At 39.3% G+C, this 19,715-nt stretch overlaps 1 protein-coding gene across 3 annotated transcripts; it reads left to right on the top strand.

Moving 5' to 3' along the window:
* Positions 1-2,924: 2,924 nt before the first annotated feature.
* LOC144700753 (amino-acid permease BAT1 homolog) lies at positions 2,925-16,821 on the top strand. 3 transcript variants are annotated; one of them, XM_078572254.1, is made up of 11 exons: positions 3,455-3,582; positions 4,166-4,309; positions 5,285-5,545; positions 11,432-11,523; positions 11,619-11,879; positions 12,870-12,888; positions 12,983-13,202; positions 13,304-13,485; positions 13,906-14,195; positions 15,255-15,384; positions 16,388-16,821. In XM_078572254.1, exons 3-11 carry the CDS (start codon positions 5,531-5,533, stop codon positions 16,739-16,741), a joined length of 1,563 nt encoding a protein of 520 aa, XP_078428380.1. In that variant the 5' UTR covers positions 3,455-3,582; positions 4,166-4,309; positions 5,285-5,530; the 3' UTR covers positions 16,742-16,821. The 3 variants fall into 3 exon arrangements, with proteins under 3 accessions (XP_078428379.1, XP_078428380.1, XP_078428381.1); XM_078572255.1 differs by lacking the exons at positions 11,432-11,523; positions 11,619-11,879; XM_078572253.1 differs by lacking the exons at positions 4,166-4,309; positions 11,432-11,523; positions 11,619-11,879 and having other exon boundaries at positions 2,925-3,582.
* Positions 16,822-19,715: the final 2,894 nt, after the last annotated feature.

Genomic DNA, 19,715 nt, shown 5'->3' with positions numbered 1-19,715 from the left:
CAATTAAGTTATTTTACATATCTATCTAACTCTTATTCGCATTCTTCTCCTCTTCCTCTTATATCTTACTAAAATGAACACACTTATACATTACCTTCCATATTAGATAAAATCTAATCAGTAATTAAAATAAGTATTCATAAAAAGACTTCTTTATTACCTTATTATTACAAGTCTGGTCCCGTAATTAAAATGAAAAAATGAAAGTTCACTACCTATCTTAATCTCTCCTTCATCAGAATACTAAAAGTATACCTCATCATCCTACATATCCATAACCTCTAATCCCTATAAAAATAATAATATCTGCTCACTTTTCAGTATTTCTATTTTTACTATAATCTTTATCCAATTTTACTACATAATAAAATATCTATTATCCATACTATCTTCATATTCTTCCTCTTTCTACCTTACAATTAGACCCATATCTTAAGGTTAGTCCTTGTGGAGATGATGTCACTGACCACTATACATATTTGAACGAGTAATTTTATAGATCTGGAAAATTTACATTTACAAAAACACCAAAATTAATGCCCTAATTTGTCTTCATCAATAAAACATAAAATAATGTCAAATATCATTTTTTAGGATTATGATTTATGCAACAAAGTTTCAAGTTATTTCTTCACTATGTATAGAACAAGGGTCTAAACAGTAGAGAGTATGTAATAAGGGAAAGAGATAGAGGTGTAGCAAGAGAAAGAGAGATCTTCAGAGGCCGAGAGACAAAGAGAAAAGAGAGATGCAACAAGAGATGTGATTATTAGATAATAATATTTTTATTACTTAGATTGTTTTATATTTTTCGGACTTTTGTGGTTTTATAGGAATTCAATGAAAATTAAGGTAAATAAAAAACTTTAAATATATAAATTTAATACTTCTGTAATAAATTATCTGAAGTTTATAATATCTTAGACATCTTCTTGGGATTTTTTAGGTAAATAAATGAACAATACATCAATAATAAACCTCCACTCAAATTTTTCGAGCAGTAGTTTCATGCGTTTGCATGAAAAACGGGCACAAGTTAGGTAAGCAACACAATGAGCGGTGTAAAAGACTAGCAGAGGGGTGTAAGAAACACTTTAACATTTTCTACAAGAAGTATTTTGAGGCGTGGTCTCTGGAATTGGAAAGTTCCTGATCCAGGCTATCATTGCAAGGATAACCTAAAAACAAAGATGAAATAACATTTGAAGAATAGAAAATAACTCATGTCACACCTGGAAGCAGGCTTGGAGGGCTTCCTGGATAGAGAAAGTAAACTGCAGATGGATGATCACATTAGCTGACTAATGGACCAATTAAGCTGAAAAAGTTGGCTATATTGTTAATCAAGTAGTGGAAGCAGATCAAAACTGGAGGCCCGCAAAATGAGCTAAATCACATGAACCAGGGGGATGGACTTAGTTCAAAATTAGCCAACCCATGTTTAAGTTAGACTGTGGTATTGTTGGGCTAAGTCACCTCAAGAGTTCAAGAAGAAGAAAAATGGGGATTGTGAGATTCTGGTCAGAGGGTGGCATAATATTTGTCTTACCCAAGTGATATCAGGAAAAATTTTCTTCTAGTTTATGTGATATTTTGAACTAGTTTCCATATTAAACATGTTCTTCTAATAGATTTTTATTTTGGAGTTCCAAAGGTATACTATGATTAACTTTGGAGATATAGAGACCTTTTTAAGAACACGTCTTATGACTACAGTTGAATGAATTATGTCAATCTGAAAATACATTATTAAAATTTAGGATTCACTCATTCTATAATTAAATCCAAAAATGAAGGATTTCAATTCTTTTTGGGTACAAACTGAAATTATGCTTTACACATAATCTAGGAGAAATAATTATTTTTATGCTGGTTTATAGTCCTATTTAACTGTCTCCCATGAATACATCCACTTAAGTTTATTGTGTGAGCGATTATATTGCAGTTGTTTCATCCATGAGCAGCCTTTGGTTCACTTAAGGTTGAGTCAACCTGTAAGCCTAGATGAGCAAGTATGGTATCTAACTAGACAAATGAAGCTGGAATTCTGCTTCATCCATGATAATAAATATGATCCAACCTTCAACTGGCTGCGAAATAAAACCCCCACAAACTGGAAATGTTTCTATTCCGCCATAGAAATGTTAGCATAACTCTTAAAGTAGGTGCCAAGATCGGTCATGGTCTTACTAGCAAGACGAGGGAAAGAACGACAACAGCCCACTTGGATGGATTTGGAAAGTATTGGCGTCTGCCTCTTCTGCTTGTGGCTCTCCTTCCTGCGGCCGTCCACTTGTGGCAACGCGTGATTTATGACCAACAACTACTCTTCTCTCTCTCTCTCTCTCTCTCTCTCTCTCTCTCTCTCTCTCTCTCTCTCTCTCTCTCTCTCTCTCTCTCTCTCTCTCTCTCTCTCTCTCTCTCTCTCTCTCTCTCTCTCTCTCTCTATCTATCTATCTATCTATCTATCTATCTATCTATCTATCTCTCTCTCTATCTCTCTCTCTATCTCTATATCTATCTATCTATATCTCTATATCTATCTATCTATCTATATCTCTATATCTATCTATCTATCTATATCTCTATATCTATCTATCTATCTATCTATATCTCCATATCTATCTATCTATCTATCTCTCTGTCTATCTATCAATATATCGCTCTCTCTATCTATCTATCTCTCTTTCCCTCCCTCTCCCTTTCTCTCGCTCCCTCTCTCTCTGTATGTCTTCCTCTCTCTTGTCTTTCTCTCCCTCTCCCACTCTCTCTGTATGTCTACCTCTCCATTCTCTCTCTCTCTCTCTCTCTCTCTCTCTCTCTCTCTCTCTCTCTCTCTCTCTCTCTCTCTCTCTCTCTCTCTCTCTCTCTCTCTCTCTCTCTCTCTCTCTCTCTCTGTATGTCTTCTCCATTCTCTTTCTCTCTGTACGTCTACTAATATCTTCTCTTTCTCTCTTTCCTCTCTCTCTGTCTTTGTATGTCAAGCTATCTCGTCTCTCTCCCTGTACTTATGAACCTCTCATCGCACTCTTTCTGTCTACCGATCTACCTCTCTCACTCTCAGTCTACCTCTACCTCTCTCCCTCTCTACCCCTTTTCCTCTCCCTCTCTGTCTACCTCTATACCTCTCTCTCTCTCTGTCTCCTCTCTACCTCTGTCTCTCTCTGTAAAACCTCTCTCTACCTCTGTCTCTCTCTCCCCTTACCCCCTACTCTCTCTGCATCTCTGTCTACCTCTCTCTCTTCTCTCTCTGTCTCTCGCTCTCTACAAAGAGCGTGTGAATGTATTCGAGAGGAAAGCGGAATAGTCAGAAAGTGTGAACGGGTGGGATAGAGAGACAAAGCGCTCTTCCAAGCGAAGGAAAAGAGCGTGAGGGGCTGTGAAAGAGGGTGTTCTTCCTCAAAGTCGGAGTTTCTGTGTAGAAATGGCGACGGAGAGAGGAGCCGACAACTCCCCCACAGACGACGTGGACGCCATCGGGCCGTACATCCTCCTTGATAGCTCTCCGACGATGGAAATGGACGGTGATCGCTCCCTCCTCATCCAGCTCGGATACAAGCAGGAGCTCGGCCGCCATCTATCGTAACTTCTCTTCCCTTCGACTGTCAGATCTTCAAGCTTCCTGGACGGATGACGGCCAGGATGGAATTATAGTGCAGGGACGCGGACGGACGAATTTCAGGACGAAAATTCGTCCCGGGACCACCGAACGGGACGATTTTCGCCCCGTGGGACGAAAAAATTGTCCGCCCGGAGGACTCCGGACGATGGACGGACGAATCTGGACAGATAACTGCCGGATTCACATCTGACGGTGGAGATGTTTCCACGTGGCCTCGCAAGGACAATATATAATATATTATAATCAATTATAATATATTTAAAAAATAAAATGTGTTTTTTCGTCCGGGACAAATTTTGGGATGAAAATTTGTTCCAGGAGGACTGGCCGGGACAAAAAATCGTCCCGAGAGTATTGGACGGGACGGTTTTTTTGTCGGTGGACGAAAAACCATCCTGTCCCTCGTCCCTGAGCTAACATCGGGCATACAACGGGACGAAATTCATCCTGTCCCGTCCTTCGTCCACGTCCGGGACGATCCGGAACTATAGATGGAATGAAATACTTTACCAGCTCTCAATCCTATGTTTGTCATCTGTCCAGAACTTAACAAGGAAGTTTCAAGTTGCCATGGTGGAAACTATGATCATGGCAAGTCTCCACTTTTATTTGAAAATATATCAAGAAAAGAATGAAGGTACCCCAGGGTATCAGATTCCAAAATCAGGATATTTAATACTGTATCAGGTAGATTTCTCGACAGGGTCATGATCAGGAATTATTTTTTCATTGGATAACGGAAAATAAGATTTTGATATCAGCTGGGTCAGGATCAAGAATTCATTTTTTCATTGGATAATGAAAATTGTAATCTTTATATATCAGTTGGGTCAGTTTCAAGAGTTGATGTTTCATAGAATAGCGCAAAATAATAACCTTCTTCTATCAGCTGGATCCTGATCATGAATTGATTTTTCATAGGATAATGCAAAATAATTCACTTGATCTATCTGCTGGGTCATGATCTAGAGTTTTTTTCCAAAGGATGACGAAAAATAATATTATTTTCCATCAGCTGGGTATGATCGAGTGTTCTTTTCATGTGATAATTCTAAATAATAATCTTTTCCTATTAGCTGGGTTATGGGCAAGAATTATTATTTCATACAATAATGCAAAATAATAATACTTCTCTATCATCTGGGTTATGATCAAGAATTATTATTTCATATGATAATGAAAAAAGAATAATCTTTTTCTATCAGCTGGGTTATGATCACGAATTATTATTTCATATGATAATCCAAAATAATAGTATTTCTCTATCACTTTGGGTTTATGATCAAGAATTGCTATTCCATATGATAATCCAAAATAATAATCTTTTTGTGTCAGCTGGTTCATCATCAAGATTTCTTTTATCATATGGTGATGATGCAAAATAATAATATTTCTCTATCAGGTGGATCGTGCTCATGGTTTATTTTTTCATAGGTTTATGCAAAATAATTCTTTTATTTTATCAGCTGGGTTAGGATCAACAATTCCTTTTTCAAAGGATGGCTCAAAATAATAATGTTTATTTGTCACCTGAGTCCTCATCAATAATTATTTTTCATAGGATAGTGCAAACTAATAATTTTCTATCATCTAGGTTAGTATGAATCATTCTTTTTCCATAAGGTAAGGCAAAATAGTAATCTTTAGTGTGGGTTATTTCAGGGCTTTCTCCAGCTTTGCAGTGACTTTCTCCATCATATCTGTCATTACTGGAATAACAACAACTTATGGACGGGGCCTGGAATTTGGGGGACCATTGACTATGATATGGGGTTGGCCAATCGCGGGTTTCTTCACTCTTGCGGTGGGCCTATCCATGGGAGAGATTTGCTCATCTTTCCCCACCTCGGGAGGACTATATTATTGGAGCGCAAAACTTTGTGGAAATGATTGGAGCCCCTTTGCTGCATGGATTACAGGCTGGTAAGAATCTATCCTAGCTTTCCCTTGAAATTGATTGACATACTATATTCATCTTGTCAAGTGAGGAGAGAGGAAGAGAAGAGAGGACAAGGTGAGGCTTGTGATAAGTGAACAAAGGAAGATGGGCTTGAGGTGTTTAGGAGGGAGAATCATGACAATGGGAAAAGCCTACTTATGGCCATAGTGCCGCAAGGGGCATGCCAGTAATAGGGTTTAGTTTTCTGAGTGGGACCAAGAGTGGTCAATATGGCTTCACAATACTCCCCTTTTAGGAAGTGATGTTAACTAATTTGACCTTATGGTTGACGAGGATATCATGGAGCCGTTCATGTATACTCTGCCTCAGTAATACAAGTATCCACACTCTATTTTTGTGCTTCTCCATAACATAGGGGTCCCCCCAACAAATATACAGTATCTTGAGGAAGATCACAGATCATCTCTGTTTCCTACCCAATATAAATCTGTATAACATTCTGCTTCCAAGTATTACTATAAGTTTATAACACTCCAAGTCATTGACTGCCTTTGGGATATTGAAGTATACACATGACAGCATCCCAATGGCATGATCTTTGATCATGAGTGAACTGACAAACAAAATTCACCACATAAATGATATCATGACGTGTATGTGACAAATAACTTAGAGGCCCCACCAATCATTGATATAGTTATCATGTCAACTTTCTCTCCTTCGTTAAGTGCTAGTCAATGATGTTGATCAATGGGGGTCACAATTAGCTTACAGACTAAAATTCCAGTCACTATGAGAAGGGCTAGTGTTTACTTTATATTGGGTAAGAAAACCCCAAGGAAGTATCTCAACTAACCGAGCTTTTTAACCTCAAAAGTTTCTGCTCCATCATCCTATCTTCTGATGATATCATCTGCATATGACTGAAGGAATAGTGTGTGATCACTGTTCCTTTTTTGATAGGCCATCTGATCAATAACCTTGCAAATAAATAAAATTGTGCTCATAGAGACGGACATATAAAAATCCCTTTAAATTAAATATGTCGCCTCTGTGATACATAAAATCACTGAAGAATTTTCAGTACTTCCTCTTGAAGATATACATGTACAAGTTTATTTTCCACATGAAGTAGATATACAACACATACATTATTAGCAGCAGACAAGATGAGAGCTCATAGAGAACGCATCTTTGCAGTGGGTGCAGAGGTCTCCATTTAATTCAAGAAATAATTTTGAGTATATATTGTTGCCCCTAATTAGGCTTTTATTGATCTACAATTTCGTCTGATGTTTTCTTTATTATAAATACCCATTTGCATCCTACATGAATTTTCCCATCTAGTTGCATGATGAGTTCTCATGTTTTATTTCTTCCAAGGCATCCATTTATTTGGGCATTACTTCTTCCACTTGAGATCTTCCCATTCCAGTTTCCAGCTGGAAGAAGCATTATTTGATCAGAGATATAGAATAAAATTCCTATGGGACAAGCTAAGTGATTTTTATAATACAAAATCTACAATGACATACTTTTATCACACAATGTGGAAGGAATTGTTGTGCAATGTATGTCTTTGCATAATGCAATTGGTACATACAATTCCTTCGCAATCTGAATAGTTTCTCATGATAAAACCATCAACTGTTACTCAGGTGTTGTGGTGATTTCTCCCTTTGGCCATGGAAGAGTTGAGCGATTGTAGCTCCCCTATCATTGAGATGGATAATCTGGTGAAGCTTTTCATAAATATAATGAGAGGCAGGTTTTTAGGCATAAATCCCATGAACCCCATCCTCTTTGTGCTAGGCACAAAATATTCTTCAATGGAAGAGCTTCCATACAATAATTCGTGCTCACAAAATGTCACATCTATATTAATGTATATTTTGTGTTTGAGGTCAACCATCACTTTAAGCTGTTGGGAATCTCACCTTGTCATCCAATTCTAATCCTGATGGAAGAGAGACAGAGACATCAACAAGGAATGAAAACACCAAATCATTAACTCTTTGGAATAGCTGCAGTTCCTTAGGAGAAAAAGAGGGACAATATCCCCTTTTAAATTATAATAATAATAGTCCTCAAATGTTTCATTTATGAGGAAAAATGGAAATAATCCTAGGTTGAATATGGCTTTATCTTCCCATACGTATCCCTCGTTTTTCAGCTTTTACAAGTCAAGCCCTTCACACATTCACACGATTGTAGGGCTAACATACACCAACAAAAGCCTTTTTGGGTGGGTGAATACACATGAGGATCAAGTTTCCCTTGAAAGGATAGATGACTCTGCAAAAAACACGCACAACCCAATACTTTGAAAGGCACGCCATTGCAATCCCTCCCTTTCAAGCATTCAATGGGATTCTTGAAGTGCAACATCCAAAGCTTTGTTGTTAATAAGATAACCTGTTGTAAGTGCTACCTTATTCCAGAAGACTTTGGAAAATTGATCAAATCAAGAAAACAATCAGCCACATATAGAAACATTGTGTTCTATTGTTCAACTTACATATACTCAGCAGGAGCATTAACATATGAGGGTTGGTGTATGAGGCCGAGCAAGGATAAATAGTCTTGCAATTTCTATGATGTGTTATGTGTCATTTTCAGAACATAGAGTCCTCATAGTGGTTGAGTACTGTGTATATATCATATTGCAGAATGATAGAAAGTATGTAAAAACTTCAAACATACTATAGAATGAATGGAGGTACGTAAAAACTTTGGTCTTGTGCTTTCATCAAATATATCTGAGTGAAGTGACTCAGACCATCAATAAATGTGATGATCAAATTGATGAAAAGAAATGGATGATGTGCCACCCAGCCTCCACACATCAGAATGAATAATTTCCAAAGGAGATGTACCTAAAACTTGTAAGGATTCTAGATAGGACGCTCTCATATGTTTAGCAATTTCACAAGCATCATGTACAAATTTTATTTGTCTCAACCACAAATTGAAAATGACGGTTGAGGGGTAGATGTATCGTTTTCAAATGGCAAATGTCCAATCTGAAAATGGTGCAAAACCATTTTATATTCCGGGGAAGAAAGTACTAATAGTCCATTGTGGACAACACTGCAGGTGTCCCCACCATCCAAAGCAGTAGATGTCTTTACTCATGTGTCTGTCCCAAGTGCTCGTTCAGTTTGGGCACATGTTGAATATAGGAATCTTCATGAAACTATAATACAGAATGAATGTCACAAGTGAGGCCGCAAAGACGGGATTTATCACAAACAAAGAATGGCGCACAAGTAATAAATGCCATTGAAATCCCCATCATATGACTAGATTGGACAAAATCAACTTCCATGGGATGAATTCAGGATAAGTCAGAGAAAATGACCACAAATTTTTGCTGAGGGAAAGTAACTCCACACATTTGACTCAGGAAACATGCACTTTTATTTGATGGACTAGAATGTGAAGCACTAGTTTGTGGTTAAGGCTCCATGTATAATACTCGAGGAGTATAACCTTTGTTGTTATCAGGTCTCTAGGTATAGAATTAGAAGAAAAATGGGCATAGTTATTAACAGATGGCCTATAGTTGCCACAATTATTAACATATGGCCTATTATTAACAGGCCCTAAAATGGACAAGTCAAAGAAAAGGCATGCCCTTGTCATTACCACAATTAGATGGCCTATAATTACCCAATTCTTCTTGATCTCTACCATAGATATTAACAGAGTCAAGATGTTCATGAAAATCATAATAGGATCTAAAGAAGTCCTCCAAGGGTCATTTATTCGAAATATTGTCAAAATCAGACAAACCAACAAGGTCCCGTAGGGCCATGCATCCTCCAACATAACGCGAGGCGAAATATAATATTAATGTTACAATACTCATGGATAAATATATATATATATATATCTAAAGGTCATATACAGATTCTTTCACACTCGCATTCAAGGTCTTATGCATATTGTTTTAGTGGTGCCACAAGTAATCACTTCTTATTCCCATTATATCCAAATAATGTAAGAATAAAGACCCCAAGAGGTCTTCTTTGACTCTAGGGCAAAACCACTGTTGGGGGTCTGTTTAAACTAGCAGACCCACAATCAGGATGTGCAGACCAAACCCTATGGCCTAACAGCTAATGCTAACTGGCCTATTTTGTATTTTTTCCAGCCAAAAGCCCAATTCCTACAGTGTGGCAGCAACCCATTATTGCTCTAAAATTGTCCATCTGCTAGGGTTTGCGGACGGATGACGGGACTGAACCAGATGGGCAGAACGAGACAGTAGTACTGACATCCAGTCTGGCACCCGTCCAGGAACCAAACTAAACCATCTCAAACAGCTCCAGCATCCGTGCACCGTCTCAAGGTTACAAGATGGAACCAGATGACAGTCTGGTTAATTTGGCAAATAGTGAAGTGGAAAACCATATCAGTTCAACATCGATGACGGTTCAAGAAGGATGACGGATGACGGATGACGCAGAGTGAGTAAATTACTGCTATCTTTTCCAGGAGATGGCTACTGCTCTGTTTTCCACGAGACAAAGAAGATCTTGTTTTGGGTTTGCATCGTATTCAAAGCCAACCCAGAGATTCGTTCAAAGATCCCACGTGGTCCAATGCCTTTCATTTAGGGCAGAGAGAGAGAGAGAGAGAGAGAGAACAAGAGAGATAGAGGCAAGATAGAGAGTAGAGACAGAGAGAGAGAGAGAAAGAGACAGAGGATGCAAGAGATGGCAAGTGAGAGAGAGGGCAATGTAGAGACAGCGAGAGAGAGAAAGAGAGGAGGGAAGAGAGGAAAAGAGAGATAGAGAGCAGTATAGAGACAGCGAAAGAGAGAGAACGAGAGATAGGAAGCCCGCAAGAGAGCATTATAGAGACGGCGAAAGAGGAAGAATCAGAGAGAAAGAGAGATAGAGAGAGAGCAGGAGAGAAATAATGAGAGAGATAAAGCAAGATAGAGACAGCGAGAGATACAGAGCAAGCAAGAGGGAGAAAGAATGATAGAGAGAGGAAGCAAGAGAGAGAGAGCAAGATAGAGACAGCGAGAGATGGAGAGTGAGCAAGAGGGAGAAAGAATAATAGAGAGAGAGAGGCAGCAAGAGAGAGCGAGAGAGAGAGCAAGGGAGAGAGCAAGGGAGAGCGAGGCAGCGAGAGAAAGTGCGAGAAGATGGGAGCAAGAGAAAGAGAGAGAGAGAGATACAGCAAGAGAAAGAGCGAGCGAGAGAGAGAGGGCGAGAGAGAGAGAGACAGCAAGAGAAAGAACGAGAGAGAGAGAGGCAGCAAGAGCGAGAGTGAGGAAGACAGAGCGAGAGAAAAAGAGAGAGAAAGAGAGAGAAAAAGAGAAGGAGATAAAGAGAGCGAGAGAGAGAGCAAGGGAGAGAGCAAGGGAGAGCGAGGCAGCGAGAGAAAGTGCGAGAAGATGGGAGCAAGAGAAAGAGAGAGAGAGAGAGAAATAGAGATAGAGAGATACAGCAAGAGAAAGAGCGAGCGAGAGAGAGAGAGACAGCAAGAGAAAGAACGAGAGAGAGAGAGGCAGCAAGAGCGAGAGTGAGGAAGACAGAGCGAGAGAAAAAGAGAGAGAAAGAGAGAGAAAAAGAGAAGGAGATAAAGAGAGCGAGAGAGAGAAAAAGAGAAGGAGATAAAGAGAGCGAGAGAGAGATAGAGTAGAGGAAGAGAGAGACGGAGAGAGGATTCCAACGTATGGTGGAGAGGAAGGGACGCGTCCGTGTCCATGGGACGCCATCACTGCGCTGCAGCTATGGAGTGTCGGGAACTCCCATCACTTAAAACGCTTTCATTACTGTTCCTTCTTCTTGTTTTCCTCTCACAAACTGTATCAACCCGTTCGTCTTTCTCCCTCCCTTCACCATATCCAAAACACTCAACATCTCTGATCAAACTCAAAGGAAACAACCCAGATGAACACGACCAAGAACACCCATGAAGAAGATTCAGGCCTCGCCCGCCTGCACCAGCTCGGCTACAAGCAAGAGCTGAAGCGCGACCTCTCGTAAGCTCTGCTCTCTTCTTGTTCTTCTTCTCTCTGGAGCTTTCATCTTCGTCGAATCTCGGCCGTCGATGACGGTTCGATCTTATGATGATCAGGGTGCTGTCCAACTTCGCCTTCTCCTTCTCCATCATCTCCGTGTTGACGGGGGTGACCACGCTGTACAACACGGGGCTGAGATATGGCGGGCCGCTGACCATGGTCTACGGCTGGCTCGTTGCCGGCTTCTTCACCATGATTGTCGGCCTGTCCATGGCGGAGATCTGCTCCTCTTATCCCACTTCGGGGGGGCTCTACTACTGGAGCGCCCGCCTCTCCGGCAAGGAGTGGGCTCCCTTCGCCTCTTGGATCACCGGATGGTATCAAACCCATCAATCTAAAAATGCTAGAAATGCTAGAAATTTGGTTCAAAGCTTGTAGCTTTTCACCGCTTTCTTGATTTTAAATCGACTATTTTTGTGACAATTTTCTTCTTCTTCGTCTTCTTCTTAACATTTTCTTCTTTTTCTTTATCAAAAGCTTTACCATCATCATCATCGTCATTTCCATCATTATCGTTATCACCATCTCCATCATAATCATATTCAACATCATCATCATCATCATCATTTCCATCATTATCGTTATCATCATCTCCATCATAATCATATTCATCATCATCGTCATCATTTCCATCATTATCGTTATCATCATCTCCATCATAATCATATTCATCATAATCGTCGTCTCCATCATCATCGCCATCATCATCGTCTCCATCATAATTAACTTTCTCATTTTCTTCTCCTTCTTAACATTAGTTTATTTTCCTTCATCAACAGTGTCATGATCATCACCTTCTTCATCGTTATAATCACCATCATCAATGGCTCTATCATAATCAGCTCCATCATAGTTGTCTCCATCATCATCATCATGATCATAATTGTCTCCATCATAATCAGCTCCGTCATCATCACCATCATCATCGTCACCATCATAATCATCCGCATCATCATCGTCCTCATCGTATTCATCTTCCTCAGCTTCATCATCACCATCATAATCATCCGCATCATCATCATCGTCATTGTATTCATCTTCCTCAGCTTCATCATCACCATCATCATCGTCACCATCATGATCTTCCGCATCATCATCGTCGTCATTGTATTCATCTTCCTCAGCTTCATCATCACCATCATCATCGTCTCCATCATTGTCTCCATCATAATCGTTGTCATCGTCTCCATTATCATCACCATCATCCTAATCGTCTTCTTCTTATTATAATTTATCATGTTATAATTCATAATGATTATCATCAGAAGAATTATTATTTTAAATTGTTTTGGTTGGCTTTGTTGTAGGTTCAACATTGTGGGGCAGGTACTCTAATGGAAAAGCAGAAAATGAAGGATAGAGAATTTGAAAACTAATATATGATTATTGATGTCGCTGACGGGGAGTTGTTCTTGTGCAGTGGGCAGTCACTGCCAGCATAGACTTCTCGCTAGCCCAATTGCTTGCAGTGATCATCCTGCTTAGCACCGGCGGCACCAATGGAGGGGGGTACGTGGCATCAAAGTATGTCGTCATTTGCTTCCATGCAGCTATTCTCCTCAGTCATGCAATACTAAACAGCATTTCTATCACCTGGTTGTCCCTTCTCGGGCAATTTGCAGCTGCATGGAATGTCATGGGTGATAATATCAAACTTCAATTCTCTTTCTCTCTCTAAATTTTATAAATACCTGGATGAATCAAATCCTTTAAGATTGTTACATTCTCACTATTGTTGCAGGTGTCTGTGTGCTGATGATCCTCATACCCATGGTCGCCACCCAGAAAGCCAGTGCTGAGTTTGTTTTTACTCACTTCAACACGGATAATGACTCTGGAATCCACAGCACGCCTTATATATTTGTTCTTGGCCTGTTGATGAGCCAGTACACGTTGACTGGATACGATGCATCTGCTCACATGGTGAGGAATTTCGTTATTTTTCTTTTAGTCGCACATTCTATCGAGGTGTCTTATTATCTGTGTTGAACTACAACATCGTACTTAAAGATGAAAAGTAGCACCCTTGCTATGAGCTATAGCTTTTATTACAGTTGATATGCGCTTGAATCCGACTCGGTGTTGGAGCAACGCTCTGCACACTTGGGCCATAAATAGGTCAGTGGCAGGTGTTGTGAGGGAGTGTTGAAGTGCAACATCTTGCATAAAGGTGAAAAGTAGTGCTCTTGCCATGAGCTGTCGCTTTTAGTACAGTTGGCAAGCTCTTGAGTCGAACAATCTGTGTTATGTTTTGTGATTTATGTTTAGTATGAATTTGATGTTTTGTAGAAGAAAAAATAGATGAGAATAAATGAAAACTGACTCGAATGTTTCAATTGTCAGACTGAAGAGACAAAAGATGCAGATAAGAATGGGCCAAAAGGGATAATCAGTGCAATTGGAATTTCTCTAGTGTTTGGATGGGCTTACCTCGTTGGGATCACATTTGCAGTGACGAATATTCCCCAACTTCTAAGTTCTGAAAATGATGCGGGAGGGTATGCCATTGCTCAAGTGTTTTATCAGGCGTTTAAGAGTAGATACGGCAGTGGAACTGGTGGGATTTTTTGCCTGGGAATAGTTGCAGTGGCCATTTTCTTTTGTGGTATGAGCTCAGTGACGAGCAATTCGAGGTAGTCGCCTCATCTGTTGCATAATTACAATTTTCCTGCCATCACCTTTTCTATTTAATTTATCTTTTTATTTCTTGAATAATGTGCATGATGACCACTGGGCTATTACACTGTTATGTCTAGGATTTGTTTGATTCGATGTGATCCTTTTTGTTCATCCTGCCCCCTTTATTTTTATTTGTTCTGACAATTTTTTTTTGGCTACACAAAATAAAAACGGTGATGGGAGACCATGGATTTGTTCACGATTTGATGTCATGGAAGCTCATAATCCCATATTTCCTAGCAGATAACGTGCCGTTAAACCTATATTTCCAATAGTATTTACAAAAGTTTTATCTTTTAAAATTAACTATTTTACATGGATGTTATAATATATTTGTAATTTCGTTAAAAAAATACTCTATTTTGTAAGAAATTCATATCATTCAGTTTCGTATCGTTTTGTGATTTTCCATCTTGCCTCAAAAAGTAATTTAACAATGGGAGCTTCACCTACGACTTAAATACTCCCTGAAAGATGTTGGGATTTCTACTATTTCAGTATGAGGGACATATATTTATATATATAATGGTTTTTCAGTCTCTTGTTTTCAATTTTGATGGATCATCATGCCCCCTTTTCAAATCTACAAAATGCATGGTGTTAGGTCTTATTCAGCTTCCAAAATTTTAATAGATTCTTATTATCTTTCATATTTTATTATTGGTGCAGATCTGATTAATATAAAACAAGGTAGACACCTTTTTGTGCTTGCTTGTTTGTTTTAACTAATTCATTCTTAACCTGTACACCATGATTACCTTACATCATTCCAATATGCAGTTCAGTTAATTGGTTGTTCTTCCCTTCATTCACAAATCAAATTTAAAAAGGAGAAACGCATCTTGCATGCCCACAATTCCACTTTCCTTGATCTGAATCGAAATTTCCTGTTAAGAATTCGATTTCATGCGAAGGCTGTGATGACTCAGGAAATACAAGGCTAATATCGTCCTTATACCCAATTACCTCTGTTTCCATTATATCTTTTAATCAAAATAATGTTCGGGTTTCAGAACGGTGTATGCATTTTCTAGAGATGGAGCAATGCCACTGTCGTCTTTGTGGCACAAAGTCAACTCCCAGGAGGTTCCCATCAATGCAGTTTGGATCTCTGCTTTCATATCATTTGCAATGGCCTTGACAGTAAGTTCATTGATGCCACTATGCGTGATGTTACTTAATATGCTAATTCTTTTCTGGTTTTATGAATGTTAAAATTTTTGGGGAAATTTAAAAAATGGAAATACTATCCGATGAAAACAGCGGTTTGCGGATCCCTCAATTTAAACAACTTCTCTCCAAATTCCCAAAATCACTTGGCATACTATTTCTATTTAGTTTCATTATTCTGCTGGAAAAATGCATGAATCTCAGCAAATGGGGTAATGGTTATCATAGGTTTCACCCCTGCTACAGGTGGTCTCTGCTGAATTGTAGGTCCTCAAAAGTTTTTCATGGTACTACAGAAAAAAAAAATTTATTATTGTTTTTTTGAAAACATAAGAAAAAAATTATTATTGTTTTTTTGAAAACATAAGAAAAAAATTATTTTTTCATTAATAAAAAGCAATCATATTTTCTCTACCAAAGATCTACCACGGAATTCCCTCCAGATCATTGGTTCTTGTTAGTAATAACACACATTTTCTGGAAGTTCAATTTCCTATCTGGTGCATGTTGTCATCGTCAGGAATTTTATCATCATTATCATCACCATTAGGATCATAATTGCCATTCTAATCATATTGCACATTTGGTTATTCTTTCACGGATGTTATGTACATCATCATCATCATCCTCATCGTCGCCATTATATTATTTATTTTCATCCCTCTCATGTCACCTTTACATCCATCTTAGCGAACGCAGCAACAACATCACCATCTTCGTCATAATGTTTTCCACATGACCACATGTTTTTCCTCAACATCAGAATCTCCATCAGTTTTTCAAATTTTTTTATCAAAAGAAATTCCTTTAATGAATTACTCAATTCCCTTAATTTTATTTTATCATGGATTTGAGTTAAATAACAAATTCACTGGTTCTTCTTTTTTGTTACTCTCTGTAACATTGTATTGAAAATTGAAGCCTTTATTTATCAGCATGATCATCAACTGAAATTCTCATTTGCTTTTATCATCAGTCGCTGGGGAGCCTAGTGGCATTCCAGGCAATGGTATCAATTGCAACAATTGGGCTGTACATTGCCTATGCACTACCCATTTTTTTCCGGGTGACGCTGGCGCGCAAGTCCTTCACACCGGGGCCCTTCAACTTGGGCCAGTGGGGGCTTGTGGTGGGCTGGGTAGCCGTGCTCTGGGTCATCACCATCACTGTCCTGTTCTCCCTTCCTGTTGCCTACCCTATCGTTGCTGACAACCTCAATTACACGCCTGTTGCTGTTGGTGGCCTCCTTGTCATTGTCCTCTCATGGTGGCTCGTGTCTGCCCGCCTCTGGTTCCGCGGCCCAGTTGCCAACATTAAGCTCCAGCCATAGTCCATTGATGTATTTTACCTCTTCTCCCTCACTATATTAAATATTAAATAGACAATGAAGAATGTGATCGGTATTCTCCATTCTTCTCCCTCACTACCTTTCCAATGGCTAACCTCTGCTGGAGTCAAGATTTCCTGCTCATTTGAGCATTTATGCCTGCTGTTCAAGGTATGGAAGATCTTTTCCTGCAGTGTGCAATTGCTTGGTCATTGCGCAGTGTGGATAATCCATACTGCTCAGGCCTTCATACATTATGGTCGTGCATTTTTATCATTTGCCTGCATTGTTCCAACCCTTTCTATCATTTCTACTCCCTCTCTGTCATTTTTCATCTCTCTTTATCATTTCTTCTCTTTCTCTCTAGCTGCTCATCTTTCTCCCCCGTTGCTATCTATTATCCTGTCTCCATCACATATTTATTGTCTCTAAGTCTATGTGTAATGTTTCTTCTCATTCTCTCCAGTTGCCCATATCTCTCTTGTTCCTCACTCAAATCTCTAACTTATCTCTTTTGGATGTGGACCTTGTTGATTAGCCACGAGTAAGGTTATTACCATTTTTTCCATGGTAGATGAGTGCACATCAGGGGGCGTTATGGTCCGTTTCCTAAAACATCTAATTTTCGAGTCTTTACCTGGTCTTCCAGGTCCCTGAGACATAGAGGGATCCACTGACTTGCTGGAGCCATTTTACCACCACTAGGTCAGTCCAAAGAGCTAGATGAAAATATTTCTAAACTCTCTTGTCTGTCTCTTGTTTTCCCTTTCTTTTGTTGCTCATCTCTCTTATCTGTCTCCCTCTCATTTTCCCTCTCTTTCTCTCTCCCTGTTGTTTCCCCTTCCTTTCTCCTGTTTCATCTCTCTTATATATATTTCTCCTTGTTTCCTCTCTCTCTCTCTATTGTTTCTCATTCATCTCTTATGTTTATCCCTCTCTCATTTCTTATCTGCCCCTAGTCGTGGTCGTGCAAAGTTTGTTTAAATTATTCGAATCGTGCGAAAAGCTGTTCTAATTTCACACAAAAAAAGAACAGAACAAAAAAACAAGGCCCTGTGCAGTTCTTTTGTGCGAATTTTTTGTTTGTTTCAAACAAACATAACAGAACAACCATGTCTATCTGCCCCAAAATTCATCTGCCCTCCTTGCAGTGGGTCTTGTGCTGTTAGAAATTCACCCACTTGATGCGAATATCTATGCCCCACCACTCAATTATACATACTCCTGGGTCTCTGCAAATGTAACATCATAGATGGTGGGTCCCATGCACATTGGGAGGGGCCATCACCAATAGGGATTGAGCGGGAAATTTTGCTTTGCTACGCGCTGCTCAAAACTGCGGGATAGAGAGATGAGAGATGACTGAGAAAGATAGAGCAGTGAGAGGGATGAAAAACAAGAGAGAGCAGCAAGATAGATAAACACAAAAAAGAACCCACCATGGTAAGCTAATTTCTTTTCATTTCTCTGCCTGAAGATCTGCACTGTAAGCAAGGCAGATGCTGGGGGGCGAGGAGTATGGTTTTAAAATTCAAACCACACCACACATTGACTGCTCAATCATGGCTCACACGTAGGGATTGCCCAACTGATATCCGTTCGATATCCTGTATCGGACAACCGATATCCGGTATCGGACAACCAATATTCGATATCCAAAAAAAAATGTGACATTGTCTGATCTTGGATATCGGATATCAGACGATATCCGTCCATTAAGAATAGACGGATATCGAAGACGGATATCAGATGGGTGAGGACGATCCGTATATCGGATACCGGATATCAGATTTTGATATCCGAATATCGATATCTGGTATCCACAGAGAAAAATAATATCGATCAACGTTATAGATGGTTAACGTTTAGGCGCAATGTTTTTGATTTCTTTTCTAAGTTGTTTAATATATACCTTTCAACCTTTTTGTTTTCTTCCACATGGGATAACAGGATTGGGAGTTTAACATTGAACTCTGAACCCTATTGTCCCATATGGAAGGAAACATAAATTTTGAGCTGTATATATAGAACGAGGTAGGAAACATGTCAAATAATTTAATAATATTTTATAAATACATTATTACCTTATTCAGGACGTAATAAATATATAAATTTAAGATGTTATTATCTCATAGTTCAAAAAAAAATGGTATTATCTCGTTCAATAAATACGGCTCAAGGTTTCTGTTTTCTTCCATATGAGACATTAGGATTCAGAATTTACACTCCGAATCCTGTTATCCCATATGGAAGGAAACAAAAAGATTGAGAGGTATATATTAAACGGGCTACTTTCTAAATTAAAAAGAATACTGTTAAAGAGCTGGCCCACATTTCCTCTACATACAGTTCCACTTTGACAGCGAAATAATATTTTTAAACAACCTTTCTAAGTTGGATATCGCAATCCAATATCCACATCCAATATCTGATATTGTCATCCAGCCCGCGAGACGGAGGCGGATGACGACAAGGAGACAGATACCAATATCGGATATCGTTACTATGGCAACCGATATCCGGATATCGGGAAAAACGGATACTGAAAACTTGATTTTCGGTATCCAGTACAACATCTGTCCCAATTCCGTAATCTGATAGCGGTATCAGGACAGACGATCCCTACTCACACATGATCGGATGATCCGGATAACTCCCAAATGAGTTACTGGGCTTGTTGTTTTTCTCCGTCCCGCTCCATTCCCATCTCAAGAATTGGAGGGGACGGGTGACGGAACGAAGAGATGACGCTTAAAAATAGACTACGTCAACAGAAGTTTACAGATGGCACAGTGCAGGACAAAACGGTAATCATAAAGAGTTCAGCTCCGTCCCGTCCCGTTCTATTTACGACCCATTCCGTCCCGTCACGTTCTATTTACGACCCATTTCCGTCCTGTTCCATTCTACTTACGACCCATTGCTGTCCCGTTCCGTTTTATTTACGACCCATTTCCGTCCCGTTCCATTCTACTTA

The sequence above is a fragment of the Wolffia australiana genome, chromosome 3 (assembly GCF_029677425.1).
Source record: "Wolffia australiana isolate 7733 chromosome 3, ASM2967742v1".
NCBI lineage: Eukaryota > Viridiplantae > Streptophyta > Magnoliopsida > Alismatales > Araceae > Wolffia > Wolffia australiana.
Note: the sequence above shows the minus strand (reverse complement) of the source record. Positions and strands in the feature narration are given on the sequence as shown.